The following is a 15,824-nucleotide window of genomic DNA, read 5'->3' on the forward strand; positions in this document are numbered from 1 at the left end:
TTTTCCAAAATTATTTTAGCATGTGAAAAACTAATTTATCAACCACACATAATAATTGCATAAAATAAACAACACAAACATGCATAAAAAGATATGTGCATAAACATAGCCAACTAATGACATTTTTGTGAGCCAACACAAAAGATGTCAAGTCCATTCCTAAAGGGACATTTCAGGGGACCACAAATCTTCTTGTAATGTTGTTTTAGAAGCTCTCACTTGATTAAACACTCATTGCTTGCAAAAGATTGGAAGAACTTCTTTAAGGAAAAATCTGCTGCATTCATGACACTTTTCAGAAAGTGTCATCTTTCTGCCCAGCACATGATGAACTCGAAAATTGCCTTTTTGTCTTCAAAAAATGGCTCCAACTTCATTTCTTGTTACATCTTTGTACAAATAAATTATTTCTAAAGACTAATCTATTATTTTACAAAAATAAACAAGAAAAATAATCTATTTAATTAGTACATACCATATGAATAACTAAATTATTACAATCATTTTTATAATAAAAACAACAAACACAACAACACAACAATCATAATGGTCATTGGCTAGTTTATGTACATTATACACATCAACATACACATAAAACAACCTTTGTTTTTCTAAGACAACTTTAAAATGACAAAAGATGCATGAAAACTTTTGTCATATAAAATAACAATTATAAAGTTGTCATAGAAAATATGTATGAACTTATTTTTATACAAAAACAAGTTATCCATATTCTCCAAAAACTAAGATTTCCAAAAATCAAAAAATCTAACCAAACTTGCAAGGTGGCTCTGATACCAATTGTTGGGTTTTAGTTCAAAAATAGTTTCATAAACTAAAAAAAATATGGCAACGGAAGACTTAAAATTTTGAAATAACAAAAACATTTTATACCCATCAATGATCTTCTTGTAAGTTATAGAAAGATTAAAACACCAACCATAGAAAGGATGAAGAAATAATAACCTTTTTTGTTCTTTGGGTCCTCTTAGGAGGCTTGGAAGTTGATGAAGAATGTGGAACCTTTGAGACACCAACAATGACTCAACTTGATGTAGATGCTAGTCCATAAACTCTTAAACCCTTAAGCTTTAAGTTCATAACCAATATGAACTTAAAGAGGGCATGTAAAAGCAAGTAATCTTTACGAAAAGATGAAGAAAGGAGAGAGAGTAACCTCCTCTAAGGAGGTTACGATTTGGGGAAGCAAGAAAGAAGCAACCAATTCAAGAGTGGAAGCCTCATATTTATATTGTCTTGAAGTGAAGTCTTTAACCATTAGGTCCTTCCACTTTAGACAAGCATGTCCCTAAAGCTTACATGTCTCCCATACATGCACCATGCTTCATTTTTTTAATAAACTAAGTGAAAGCCCATCCCTCTTTATCTATCATCATTTTCGGCCATAATGATAAAAAAAATAAATAAAAAAAGGGTTTATATTTTATAAACTCAAAGTTTATAAGATATAAACTTTGTCTTTTGCTAAAATACAAAAAGCTTACCTAGTTCAAAATGTTGTACATGATTTATTAATTCATACATTATGAAATAATATGTTATATTACTTGCTAATGAAAATTGTTATTTCCATGAGATAAATAATTTCCAATTTAATTATAAGAGTTTTATTGAATATTTATTAAAATGAATTTCAAATAAATAATCAATTATATCAAGTTGTTGTTAGTGTGACCCATTAGTATCATATGTTAATTAGCAATATCACTTTAATATGATTCTTGATCATACTAGACCTTTCACTTTTGCTCATCAGGGGATGATCTTTAGTCTTCGATATATGAGCTTTCATCAGCATATCTTCAGATTAACTTAACTAAACAAGCTCTGACAGATCAGCTTATCTAAGTTGTATTATTTACACTTACTTAGACAAGACTGACTGTCTACAATGAGTGGTACAGCTATAATTATAATGTATATATTTTGCATCGTCAAATCTATACAAATATGTGTCCCAACACACTTTCCTTCGAACATCTCTTCTTCTTTTTCACTCTCTACTTCATTTCCATCATCAAACTCTTGCATCACTATCTTCTCATCCAACAAACTACCATGATGCTTTGCGAACATGACCCCATCCGTCGGGTGATGTGTCTCTTCATCGTCTAATCCGGACGACCAAATTTTTTGTATGTTCCATCTTCCTCACTTGAATTTCTAGCCACCAAAGAAAGATTCTTCGATTTATCTCTCAACTCTTTGATTTTTATGGCGTAGTAAGCTTCGTCTTTCACCTTCTCTTTCTTCTCTTCCTGATTATTGAGCATACAATCTCTTTCCAAATGATTCTTTCCATTACAATAGTTACAATCGTAACCAGAATCTTCAGTCAACTTCTTCTCAACCTTCCTCTCTTCAGCCTTCTTGACACCCTTTTGTTGACCACCATAACTCAAAGATGATTTCTTAAAAGAGTTGTTTTTAAAATTTCCACTCATAGGCTTTTTGTAAAACTTTTTGACACTATTATTGGAATAACAGGCCACAACTTCGTCATCTGAGTTCATCAGGAAACCTTCTTCGCTATCACCTCTTTCATCATCAGAACACACCTCTTTGACAGTAGTATTCGAGACCAAAGCCAAAGGACCACTAAAATTCATTTGTTTGTCTTTTCTGCAGTTTCTTTCACTTCAGACTTATGTGCTTTAAGTATGTTATAAAGATTCGACAAAGAGTAAGTGTCAAAGTTCTCTTGAGTTTTGGTCATTAAGCATATGTTCTTCCATTGCTTCCTCAAGCCAAGAATGAAAGTAATGTTGTACGCTAATTATGTACGAACAACACCATACTTTGTGTATATATAAATCAACTCGTTAAAGTGATCATAGTAGACTTTGGTAGTTTCATTTTCCTTTTGCTTGAAGCCTGCTAACTCACGCAAACACTAAGTCACTGAACTCTTCTTCTTTTTCTCATTTCCTTGAAATTTCTCCTTGTTGTGTTCCAGATCTCCTATGCAATCTTGCAACCACGAATGTAATTGTACACAACCGGTGGTAAAGCTCCACGTAACTCTCGAATGCATCTTTTATCGTTAGCTTTTTGTTTGTTATCTTGAGCAATCATATCTTCATTTTGACATGTTGTTCCCACTGATTGAACTCGATCAACACGGTATGGACCTTTATCAATCGAATGCCAGAGATCTTCATCAATTCCGTTGAGATTATCCTCCATTCGATTAGCCCACTAATCATAATATTTAGGAAGCAACATCAGGATTTTTGAGGCTGAACCAAGCAGATTAGTGTAATTCATCATAGTATTCACACTCATATTTGCCATTGATTCGATTTGAAAATAAGAAAATCTTAAAAAGAATGAAATCAGAATTAAACGATTGATTAACAATTGCAGAATTGCTAAATCACAGAGATCAATCGAAGAATTACGGTTTCACTTGTGGAAAATGTTGAATCAGAACAATGGAGTCAACAAAATGAAAACGAGAATGAAAATCTTCAACTGATTTGTCGATTCATGCTCTGATACCAATTGAAGTGTTATGAAATCAATCTTATATGTAATCAGAGTTAATATGGACACGGGATGTAAATATAATCTGGTTTCAACTCATATTATCTGGATATGGTACAAGTACATTTGAGAGAAAGTTAAGCTAAAAGTTGCAAAAGTTACAAATGACTTAAGTACCTACACGATTTATAGTGTACTCGACAGATACAAAAAGTATATTAGGACTTCGACATTGAAAGACAAACAACATAAATGCCTGATAAAATACATACAGAATCGAAGTCATGCTGACCTTCGATATTGACACACTTTGACTACTACCTAAGGCTTCGATATATCACAACATATTTGACTCTACAATTATATATATTGGCTATCATACAATTTGTGATTTCGAATTTATTCTAGTATAAAATAACTGATTATATAAATGATTAAATAAAAATTGATTATCTTCCGCGGTTCAAAACCCGACCCACTGCATGGAGATTAGCTGTTAAAAATCGAGTGGCTCAGATATCACCATGTTACCCAAAGATCCAACCATTGGATCCAACAACCAAATCGATATTGGTCATTGGATCCAACAACCCCAAAAATCACTAAACCTATATATAAAACCCCTCTCCTCTCATTATTTTCACATCTCTCCTCTATCCCTCTCCCTTACAATCTTCGGCCACCACCACCCTCCTCCCTCTCTCTTTTTCTGACAAAACTCCACCGGCAGCCACCGTCGAGCGCCACCTCCGGCCACCGTCAGTCGCCGATAATAGCAACCGCCAGCCACCGGGAGCAACAACCATCGTGGCAGCAGCAATCGGCTAACACCTTTTCTCCAGCGAGATTTCTGGCCGTCGATCCCATCTTCGGTGATCCTCTTTTTCCGGCAGAACCACTCTCCAGCGAAGCAGATTCCGACGAATCATTTTCCGGCCAGTACTATTCCGGCAAACACTTTTTCGACAACATATTTTTCGATGACCGTTTCGACGCCATTTTCGGGCTTCTCTCTGTAGTCTTTTTATTATCCTACGTGAACATCACTATGAGTTTCACGACCCATTTTTCTTACATTTAATACTTACGGGGGAGAATACATGTAAAAATGCTTACAAACTTATGTTTGCAAACTTTTGCTTACATACGAATATATGCGTACGAACTTATGCGTACAAGTTTATGCTTGCGAACTTTTGCTTACGAACTTATGCATGCGAATATATGCTTACGAACTTCTGCTTGTGAACTTATGCATACAAGTTTATGCTTGTGAACTTATGAACTTATACATATCAGCTTATAGAACTTATAACTCAATGGTTACACGAGACACATTCAATACCTAAGTGCGATGATGTCGAAAGACACTTACAATACTTAGAAGTCCTCTAACTTATAACCGCTAATCTTTATGAGCGAGGGAATTATATGTACATATATACGGGTTGACAACCCCACCTATGGTTGCTAGATACAACCTTGACGGTCGAGCCACAATGGGTGATAATTGTTTTTACTTATTATGACATCAAATGAAGCGTTGGGAGGGGCTCAACTACTTAGTCACAGCTTGGTTATAAGGACTCTTTGTAACATTGAAGTGACTTTAATTCACTAATAAAATATAAGTTGAAAACTATTTACAGTTGAAAACTACTTACAGTTGAAACTACTTCGATTTAAATACTTAAAATCTGTGAACTCACCAACATTATGTTGACTGTCTTCAAACAAATATGTATTCTCAGGGAAATAAGAGCAGGAAGCTTACGCTTATGGAATAAGTCTTGGTGTCACAGTTTTGTATAGATTAGTAATGAAGTTTTATAGATTAGTATACTGTTAGAGGCATAAGCTTATGTAATATTAGTAGTTGTAACTCTAGACAAGTATCAATGTAATCCTTTTTCAGTAAGAAGATTTCCCACTTTTATGTTATTTGTTGTACTTGTTCTATGTATACAATGATTGTGATTCATGATAATGTCTCACCGCCCGAAGATTCCATCGTCGTTAGGGGGTGTGACAAAACCCAACATACATCTGCTATTTGCTATCCTCCATATGCGATTTGCTCACCAGATTTCATATATTTTCGTTTTTTTTTTCAAATAAATCATAAATAAACATACCATAGGTGTATAAAACTTAATAAAACATGATTAAAACACTAAATAAGTAGAGTTCTTATAAAGTTTTTAGGAGAATACATATATTCAACCATTAGAGAGGTTGAGAGAATTTTCTGTAAGCTGAAAACTAAAAAATGAATGTATTCTTAAAAAATTAGAGTATTTATACTTTCGGCCCATGGGTTGTTATTGGACTAATTCGCAGCTCAACATACTCAAATACCAGCTCGAATGTAGGATTTCACAAGTATGACTAATCACTTACGAAATGAGTGATTATTTTCCGAAAATTGCTAATTTTTAGCTATTTTTTATAAAGTAATTAGCGTCTTTGGCTAAATTTATAAATTTTCCTAAAATTGAAAAGGATAAAACAGTCTTTTTTTCATTATAATAAAGACCAAATTCACAATGAAATTAGTAAAAAAAAAACAAAAAAAATATATAAAATAAAAAAAACAATATTTACAGATGACAAATTTTTGCAATTTTGTCAATAATACGAATGACAGTGACAGACACACTTGCTAGACATGACGACTGGAGATGCTTCGAGGCCCTATTGACGATATCTCCCGCTTTACTCATATATGGGTTTCCTCCTCTCAAGCACCACCTCCACTTCTACCTCTATTATTCATCACAAGGTGCACTCTTTATCCTTTACAATTAGAACGCAAGTTATTCCGTTCTGTTCTTCATAATCCTAATTTACCAGGATTTCTACTCAATTCACTACCCAAATTTGTTTCTGATAGATTTGTGGTCGAAAGAGTATGATTGCTAGTTGTTTTTTCTCAAATAATCGATAGATTATCCTTTTTCGTGTGAAGGAAATTTCAGATTGTGTGATGATTGATCATTGATTGTACTATCGGCTCCAGCATACGTTGGATGTTCAGTTCAGACCTAGTGTGTGTTTGGATGTTCATTTGAAGCAATTTGTTATCGCGATTCTCATGCTGTTAACTGTAGTTATGATTCTGAATTTTTCAAAATTAACCAGATTTAGAGCAACGAGCAAGAGAACTGATTAGTGAGATAAATGTAAAATTATCTGATTATCCATGGCTTTTTTCAACTGATTCTAATTCTTTAAATTGCAGTAACTACTTCGAAAATGTATATCCCAACACCACTCTAGTAGTAGAAAGTTGCTAATGTTTGAAAACTGTGGATTCCAAGGGTTGTCTGGGTTTTTAAATTTTATTGGGTTAAATCGATTCATTTTTTTATACAAAAAAACCTTTTTTTAACCCTAAAACGTTGGTCTCTCTACGTCCTCAATTGATTTCAGCATCGATGATAGTGATTATTAGCTCAATAATTTCTTTCTTATCTAAGTCCTTTCTATTCCATTAACGATTAGTTGAGTTTCTTTTGCTTTCTGTAACTTTTTAATTGTTTGATTTCTGTTTTGCTGAGTAATTTGTTCTGATTTTTCCAAAGTCTGCATATCAACAGTTCATCAATCTTTCTGATTTTTGCTGATACCTGATTCTCGAATTCTCCAACTCTGCATAACATCACTTCATCACTCATCAATTCTGAATTTTGTCTATATTTAATGTTTATGTTTCCTAACTTTTTGATTGATTACCCTCAGATATGTACAACATTCAGCTCAAAACAAACTGGTAGACAAGGATTTGACCAATTTGGTGCTTTGACTCTTAAAGCAATGCCTGAAGAAAAGTCTTTAACAATCACAAATGATTCCAGCAACAAAAAAACACCCCATGTTTTAACTGTGGCTGGCTCTGATTCAGGAGCTGGTGCAGGAATTCAAGCTGATCTTAAAGCTTGTGCTGCAAGAGGAGTCTACTGCTCCACTGTCATCACTGCTGTTACTGCCCAAAATACCCTTGGTGTCCAGGTTTAAAACCAATTTTCTTTTTATAGTTTTCTAGTAATATGAAAATGTTTCTTTTTTTATATCTTTTAAGTATTCTTTTGTAGGATGTGAGCATTCTTTCAGAGGAGTCTGTTGCAGCCCAGTTGAAATCTGTCTTGTCAGATATGCGGGTTGATGTTGTAAGATTATGTTAATTATATATTAATTAAGTAATTTACTAGAAATTGCACAAAGATGTTTTATTTTAATATTGATATCAACTTAGGTGAAAACTGGTATGCTTCCTTCAATTGCCATGGTCAAGATCCTTCTAGATAGTCTAAAGCAATATCCAGTTCAAGGTATGACAAATTTATTCAAATTAGAGTAAGTCATTTTTTGAATTTGACTTGGTCAAACTTTTATAAAGTCAGCTTTAGTTGTTGATCCTGTTATGGTGTCTACTAGTGGAGATGTTCTTGCTGGACCTTCAATTCTTGATACATTTCGGTAAAATACCTAAAATTATTAAATGCAAGAAATAGCAATATATTTTCTTTCTTTGATTTCTTTAATAATTATATTTTATATTGCAGGAAGGATCTTCTTCCTATGGCTGACATTGTGACTCCAAATCTAAAAGAGACTTCTGCTTTACTTGGTGGCATACAGTTAGAAACAGTTAGTGACATGCGCTTTGCAGCTAAATCTTTACATGATATGGGTCCACGGTATTTTTTTATTTTTTATTTTTTTAATAAAAGTATTTGTTGTATTGACTATTAGCTTATTCAGTTTTATTTATTGTTTCCAGAAACGTGCTTGTAAAAGGAGGCGACCTTCCTTCTTCCTCTGACGCTGTAGATATTTTTTTCAACGGTATGCCAGAAATTACTCTTTTGCCCCCTTGTATTCATCTTCTTGTCAACTTTGTCATTTTTTTTTTTTTATTGTTTTCAGGTAAAGATTTTTATGAGTTACGTTCATCACGAATACAAACTCGAAATACACATGGAACTGGTTGCACTTTGGCATCATGTATAGCTGCTGAGCTGGCAAAGGGTTCTTCAATGTTATCAGCTGTTAAGGTAGCAAAAAGATATGTTGAGAGTGTATTGGAGTATAGCAAAAACATTAATATTGGGAATGGAGCTCAAGGTCCTTTTGATCATGGGTTAAAGCTAAAGAGGAGTGTGTGTAATTCAAGTAGGATGCAAGTGTTTGAGCCAAGTGACCTCTTTTTATACACTGTCACGGATTCCAGGATGAATAAAAAATGGGGCCGTTCCATTACCGATGCTGTTAAAGCTGCCATTGAAGGCGGTGCCACCATTGTTCAGCTCAGGTTATTTGTTATCTGCTATCTGTTATCTGTTATCTGTTATCTGTTATCTGATATCTGATATTTGTTATCTGTGTAGGGAAAAAGAAGGGGAAACGGGAGAGTTTCTGGAATCAGCAAAAGCATGTGTGGAAATATGTCGTCTCCACAACATCCCTCTTCTAATAAACGACCGCGTGGACATTGCGTTAGCATGTGACGCGGACGGGGTCCATGTGGGCCAGGCGGACATGCCGGTCACCATGGTGCGGGCCCTTGTGGGGCCCGATAAAATCATTGGGGTCTCATGCAAGACACCCGAACAAGCTCTAAAAGCGTGGGGGGATGGTGCTGATTACATAGGATCGGGAGGGGTATTTCCGACCAACACAAAAGCAAATAACCGGACGATTGGTTTGGATGGATTGAGAGATGTTTGTTTGGCTTCCAAGATTCCGGTGGTGGCTATTGGCGGCATTAATTTGGGGAATGCTAAGGAGGTGATGGAGTTGGGGGTGGTGAATTTGGAAGGTGTGGCGGTGGTTTCGGCCGTGTTTGATCGGGAATGTGTGGCGGAGGAGACGAGGAAATTGCATGATATGTTGAAGGAAAGTGTTGTTGGGAAGGTGATGGTGTGATTTTTTTTTATGAGTGTTCGATTTTGGTTGTAAAATAAGGTAAATCCTTCGTTGTAATAAGCTACTTATTCAACTATGAAGGATAAATGTTGTGGTAGGAGTTTTTTTTGATGGGTATTTGATTTTGTGAAATTTAAGATTAACTTAAATATTTCTAATTCTTTTACCTATAAAGAGTCTTGAAATAGCTCTTTATAGTTTTATTTTATGTCCTATTAGTCGTTAATTTGCTAGATTTCGTGAGTTGATAGAAAAATCGAGAAGTTTATCACACTTTGGCGTTTGGTTGTAGATGGGTAGGGGTGTAAACGAGACGAGTCGAGTCGGTTGCTGTAAAGCTCGAAACTCGACCCGAATAAAAAACTGGAGCTTGAAACGTGACTTGAGCTCAATCGAACCTTCTTTTTCAAGCTCGAGCTGGATAAATTAGTTGATATTTTCGGGTTTTGTTCGACTCGACTCGATTAGTTATTAGAACAATCAAAATTATAATAGATTGCAATAGAAATACGAATGAACTCATGAGTTTGACCTAACTCGTTTGATTATGTAAAAAAAAAAAAGCGGTATAAGTTTTTATTTAACTAAGCTTGATTACACTGTGAGCTTCACGTGCAGTATTTAATTACTCGAGTTCGACTAATAATATACTCAAGTAGCTCGAACTTAACACAACTTGAATCGAGTCTAGTTCGAATAATTTTCAAGTCGGTTTCAAGTATCTCACAGGTAGTTTTGACTTAGTTACATCCCTATGGATGAGTACATACTACATTGTAAAATACAATTGAAATTCATAAATCTTTTAATTCAGACATTTTAATCAATGAAAACCTTAGAAAAAACTTAACCTATTATGCGTCGATCCAAAAAAAACATTATATTACTTTTGTGTATAATTATGCTCAGATTTATGTTTTGTGACGGGTAAACCTACAAACCCGTCATGGTATTTGGGGTCAAAACTAATATATTGGAAAATTCTAGAATAGGTATACGTAAATGCTCATAAAAACCTTTTTTTTTTTTTGTCTATTTAAACTCTAATATTATTATGTATAGACTATTTTTGTTCTATTTTCATGAAAAGTTTTACGTGGCTTTAAAAGCCATATATGACTTTAATAATATTATTTATTAAGATCGTGTGAAAAAATACAAGTCTTTTTTTTGTGAAATACGTTCATAAGAATATATTGCTTACTTTTATGTAACCTTTTCAAAATCTTCTTTAGAAATAAGATCTCAATCTTTTGCATCTTCTTTTTTTCGAACTATTTATAATTTCCACCCTGTTGATTGAACAGAACCGCTTAGGATGTGGTGATTGCACAAAGATGTCGAATTCATTGATAAGACCCAAACATATGTTCCATTTTGTTGGTTTTAATGTACTTTGATCGGAATGCTTTTGCATTAGTAACAGTGGTTAATGGTTATTAAATTGTAAAATAGTTTGTTTATACATAATAGGTCCTTAGGTTGTGTTTTATTGGAATTTTCCCCATATAATAAATTTGACCCAAAAGACTGCCAGTTTACGTAGGTTCACCCATCAAAGCATAAATATAAAATTAACTGGTTTTAATAATATATTTGTTGTTTAAGTATTAAGATATAATAGGTTGGATTTTTCTGAAGTTTTTAAAGTCTTTTTTAATATAATAACTGAAATACTCTAATTTACTTTCTTCAGCAAAAGTATTGTGTTAAAATTTTGATTTACTTTCTTTAATATATATTTTCTTAACCTAAGAATAATTCATATAAATATTTTATGAACAAATAATTAACAAAAGGGTAACTTAAAGATTTTGCAAGTATCCATACACAAAAACTTACCAAGAGTCGATAAAGGTCGATTGTGTCGATTGTCATTATTTGCCTTCCAAATCCTTCTAACAAAATTACAAACCAAACAAAAATACATAGAAAAATGGAAACAAATTCAATTTAATTCCATTTGATAAATTTCAACTTATCCATATTTCAACGGAATACACGTCTTTAAACATCTTGAGTATATTAGCATTTTCCAAAAAAAAAACTTATTTTGCTACTAAATTACATGTAGCTCTCATGTCAAAATCTATTCAAATGTTGAAAACATTAGGAATGCAAGAACTCATCATATGTTGAATTTCAATCTCATTCCTTTAATGGATTTTAGGAAGTTATAACAAAACCAAAAAATAGAAACAAAAATTTCCCTGCATCCCCAAAGGAATTAATAACGCAATAAATAAATAAAAAACCATTTTATGATGATCTTAAATAAGAGCCCGAATGCCAACTTGTTGCATATCTCTTAGCTTCCAAATTGGCATATGTCCTCCTTCATCACCTTCTTCCATTTCCACAAGTTGCATTGCCCACAAATAATGAACCGTGTGGATTGTATCCTACAAAGTCAAAGTCAAAGTCAAAATCAATAAAGTCAAAGTCAAAGTCAACTATGAATAAAAAGTACCTTCCCGCCTTCTGTTATTTCACCAAGTCTATCTCGTACACAATACACTTGTTGTGTTTGAAACTGTAAAACCAAAGTCAGTTAAGTATCAAGAAACAACAATTTATTTTTAATTTTTATTATAGCATATTATCATACTTTCATTTCTTTCTATTGTAATTGAAAGAAAATCAAAGTATGTTGCTATTTTTTGTATTTAACCCTTTTGGGTGTGAAAACATGTATAAGTAAAGTAAGTATACCCCAACAATAATCAAGGGAGTGTCACCCATCATTTTGGTTTCTCTTACATCCACTTCGGATATATGTAATATCTGCATCAATTTTAAAACAATTAGTAAAGTCATTATGCTTTTACAAAATAAAATAAAAACAAATTATTTGAATATTTTCTAACCTTGTTATCATAAAAAGTTCCCTGCGTCTCACAGGCCCTGTGCTCTGCTTTACACCTCTCAATGATTTCAGGGGAACAATATTTCTCCAATACTTCAGTCTCTCCCTTTAAATTTGTAAATAAGAAAGCAAATTTTAATGCTATAATTGCATAAGACATGAACTTTTTCAATACTAGGCAAATAAATAATAACTAGAATAGAGAAAAGATTAAAAGACAACTTCAAACTTACTTTGATGTATGACTTGAGGACTGGTTTCACAATTTCTTGGACATCAGATACAAAATCAGGCAAAGAAAAATACCTGAGAAACACAAAGTTATGATTTTAGTTCATGGGTTATAATTTATAAATCTTTTTTTTTTAAAGACAAAATGCATAATCATCATACGGGTCTCGGCGACGAATTTCCTTAAATGACATTGCAGCATCTGTCTCTCTAAACACACTTTCATTGATACTGTTGCAAAAAAAATTACGATATTACCCCTTTTGAATCATATAACAAAAGCTTTATATGTGAGAAATATGTTAAGAGCAGCATACTCCTGAATTTTATGAACTACAGGATGATCACTAGTCTCCCATCTTTCCCGCATATCTTCTGCAATCTGGAAACCAATTGAAAAAAGAACAGGACCAAATTACCATAATACCCTTTTGAAATTAAACACACGTGCAAAACAACACTTCCAAGTTTCATGTTTAATGGATTTCATCATTCCTAAGGGAGGGTAGCACTGTAGAAGTACATCAATTCTATTCATCCTTTTTTTATTAAAAGACCAAAATACCCTCCTGCAAGTTTGGTGAAAATGAAATTGCAAATGATCATACCTCTTGGCTTTTTGTCACAACAGGTTCACTAAAGCCACTCACTCGCTTGAATAACGGATGACCTTGCATCTAGAGAATACAAAAAATTAAATTTGATTGATAATTTGATATAAAAGAAAAACTAAAAATCACTCAAAAAGACTCACTTTTGCCTTGAAAGCCTCCCACTTTTTATTAAATTTTGATTGTTTCACAGGTACAACAGCAATATCTGTTCTTGTACTTCTTTCAACATTAGCTTGTGAGGAAGCAGCAGAAGCAGCTTTGGCTCTTTTCCTCTTACTTGGGCTACCACTCAGCTCATCTTTCACAATGTCATAACCCTTTTTTGCCAAGTCAAGGACTTTTGCGTCTTTTGCCTTTTGAAAGGAAGAAGAAACACCAGACCTAACCTTACTAAATATTGTTTCTGCTGTCTCACCATATCCTGATTCCTGTTTCTTATCTTCCTTCTCTTCTGCTGACTGCTTATCATCTTTTGAAGCTTCATTTGCAGAAGAACTGGAGGATTCTGTGGATTCCTGCTTCCCAATCCCTAAAGTTTCTTTCACCTGTAACAACATGAATTAACTTATTATAAGTTCATAATCTAATCTCAGATATGGAACCAGAAAGCTGTTCAAACTTAAATGGCTCCACAGTCTACAGACCTCTTCTGTAGCAGCAGAAACCTTCTCCTTAAGATTCTCGGATACCTGATGAACAGGTTACATTTTACAAGACTTGCAATTTAGAATTTGTAGTGAAAGAAATTAGAATAATGATAAAAAGATTGAAGAGGGAAAGAGAATGGATTATGGAACCTTCTTTGCTGTAGCTTCTGCTTCAGTCCATGCACCATCCACACGCTTGTAAAGCTGCTCAGTTGTCTGCTTCGTTCTGCATTCGCCAGTTCACCATCTCAGGGCCTTCATTAGAAGTGTCTACCAGCTTTGACATACAACGGTATGTCTCAGCCTATAAGCAACTAAAGCAAAACTTATAAATTAAGAAAGCTTTTTGGTACAAATTACCTAACTTTTAAGTCTTCTTTCACCCCTTTGAGCTCTTCAGTCTTCTCCTTTAACTCTTTGACCGTTTGTTGGAAATCCTGATTTCTGAAAGCAGGTAAATTAACACAATGGAGGAATCTCTCTGGATTATCAGTGTTTGATCAGAAAAGCAATGCCAACTTTATAATTGAAGAACAATGGGGCTCCTTTTTCTTTCTTCTTTTTAGGTTTTAGGTTTTCAGTTTTCAGGTTGCTTATTTGATAAAGTGAAGGTCTCAACCACTCTACCTTTATCCACCATATATTTTCATCAATAACTAGTTCAAAACTCAATCTCTTGGTGAACAAATTAACGTACTAAATTAATCCTAATTCATCCTTAGAACATAAAAAACTTATACCACCTTCAAGTTTATAAAATAAATAACAGTACCTGTTCACTTCGCCTTTAATCTTTTTCGAGAACTCATTAAACACGCTAAATTCACGATACGTAGAGTTCACATTTGCGCCTCCATGAAACCTTAACCTCATAGCTGATGTAGAAATCTAAACACATCAAAACCGAAAACAAAACTAATTAACAGAAAACGTATCTCAAATTCAAGGCAACTAAAACTATTTCAATACAACAACGATCAATTTAAGTAGCTACGAACCTGTTTGTAAGCTAAACTTTGCCGATAAAGCGGCTGCTTAGAGAGAAATAAATCTCGCACCAGCTTTCTTGTAGCCATTGGAGAACTTATCCAAAGAGATTTCAGAGAGCTTTATGACAAGAAAATATGAATCAAAATCAATTTAGGGAACAAATTTCTTTCCGGTTCGCATACAATGACAGAACGCCAGAAAGGGTTTTGCGTGGGGATGAAGATATTTTGTGCCCTAATGCGTCCATGTACTATAACAATATTCCCCCCGCGAACTACGATGTATTTTCGTTTAAGCCCTTCAGAATAGAAGTTATTGCTTCCATACAAGTAGGGATGAAAGTGGGTCCAAACCCGGACCGGATGGACCCGGACCCGGAAAACCGGAACCGGTTAACGTGATTTTGTAGAACCGGTAACCGGATCGGTATATGGGAACCGGTTCTGGTTCGGTTCCGGGTACGGTACCGGGTAAAGTGGGTCTAGAACCGGAAAACCCGGAAACATCAAAGTGGGTAGGTTGAAACCGGATAAAGTGGATATAGAACCGGAAAAACGGAATTTTTTGGTAATTACTTACTACTTAGTGGGTTGAACTTTGAAAATTTTCATATTGATATCCCGACTTTGGGGGACTCTAACTAATTGAATATGAAACCAAAATTGAGAAAATTATAGTCTAAAATCATGTAAAAACTATAAACTACACTCTGGAAAAAACCACATGTCAATTCGACTGTAAACGAATGAGATATGCATGTGTTAACATTTTCACAGAATACAAAGTACAAAAACAAATAGCTGAAAAGTTGAAAATTTTCAGTTTTGATATCCCGACTTCGGGGGACTGTAAATCATTGAATATTAAACCAAAAATGACAAAATTATAGTCTAACCTCATGTACAAACTATAAACTACAAGTTGGAAAAAACCACATGTCAATCCGACTTCAAACGAATTAGATATGCATGTTTTAAAACTTTCACAGAATACAAAAAAAAAATGAAAAACTAAAAACTTTCAGCTTTGATATCTCGACTT

At 33.9% G+C, this 15,824-nt stretch overlaps 2 protein-coding genes across 2 annotated transcripts; one reads left to right on the forward strand and one right to left on the reverse strand.

The window, feature by feature from the left end:
• The first annotated feature begins 6,155 nt into the window (after window positions 1-6,155).
• On the forward strand, window positions 6,156-9,643 carry TH1 (thiamine biosynthesis protein). Its single transcript, XM_079060262.1, has 9 exons — window positions 6,156-6,289; window positions 7,249-7,518; window positions 7,602-7,676; window positions 7,763-7,838; window positions 7,911-7,986; window positions 8,073-8,207; window positions 8,291-8,355; window positions 8,437-8,821; window positions 8,898-9,643. The coding sequence occupies exons 1-9, from the start codon at window positions 6,233-6,235 to the stop codon at window positions 9,433-9,435; spliced, it is 1,677 nt and encodes a 558-aa protein (XP_078916388.1). The 5' UTR covers window positions 6,156-6,232; the 3' UTR covers window positions 9,436-9,643.
• Window positions 9,644-11,551: 1,908 nt separating this feature from the next.
• TIM44-2 (translocase inner membrane subunit 44-2) lies at window positions 11,552-15,016 on the reverse strand. Its single transcript, XM_079060814.1, has 14 exons — window positions 14,792-15,016; window positions 14,566-14,681; window positions 14,154-14,237; window positions 13,944-14,019; window positions 13,791-13,835; window positions 13,287-13,691; window positions 13,141-13,209; window positions 12,850-12,914; window positions 12,695-12,763; window positions 12,535-12,607; window positions 12,303-12,407; window positions 12,148-12,219; window positions 11,906-11,968; window positions 11,552-11,837 (listed from the first exon to the last, which is right to left on the reverse strand). The coding sequence occupies exons 1-14, from the start codon at window positions 14,867-14,869 to the stop codon at window positions 11,706-11,708; spliced, it is 1,452 nt and encodes a 483-aa protein (XP_078916940.1). The 5' UTR covers window positions 14,870-15,016; the 3' UTR covers window positions 11,552-11,705.
• Window positions 15,017-15,824: the final 808 nt, after the last annotated feature.

This window comes from Lactuca virosa, chromosome 7 (assembly GCF_052849685.1).
Source record: "Lactuca virosa cultivar CGN04683 chromosome 7, Lactuca_virosa_CGN04683_v6, whole genome shotgun sequence".
NCBI classification, from domain to species: Eukaryota; Viridiplantae; Streptophyta; class Magnoliopsida; order Asterales; family Asteraceae; genus Lactuca; species Lactuca virosa.

Excerpts from the sequence above, each read along its gene's own strand:
- TH1 (XM_079060262.1), top strand. The coding sequence starts at position 6,233 with ATGGGTTTCCTCCTCTCAAGCACCACCTCCACTTCTACCTCTATTATT. Across the intron at positions 7,677-7,762 it reads CAGATATGCGGGTTGATGTT|GTGAAAACTGGTATGCTTCC; the intron begins GTAAGATTATGT and ends ATATCAACTTAG. Across the intron at positions 8,356-8,436 it reads TGTAGATATTTTTTTCAACG|GTAAAGATTTTTATGAGTTA; the intron begins GTATGCCAGAAA and ends TATTGTTTTCAG.
- TIM44-2 (XM_079060814.1), bottom strand. The coding sequence starts at position 14,869 with ATGGCTACAAGAAAGCTGGTGCGAGATTTATTTCTCTCTAAGCAGCCG. Across the intron at positions 13,210-13,286 it reads GGGAGGCTTTCAAGGCAAAA|ATGCAAGGTCATCCGTTATT; the intron begins GTGAGTCTTTTT and ends TGTATTCTCTAG. Across the intron at positions 12,408-12,534 it reads TCCTCAAGTCATACATCAAA|GGAGAGACTGAAGTATTGGA; the intron begins GTAAGTTTGAAG and ends ACAAATTTAAAG.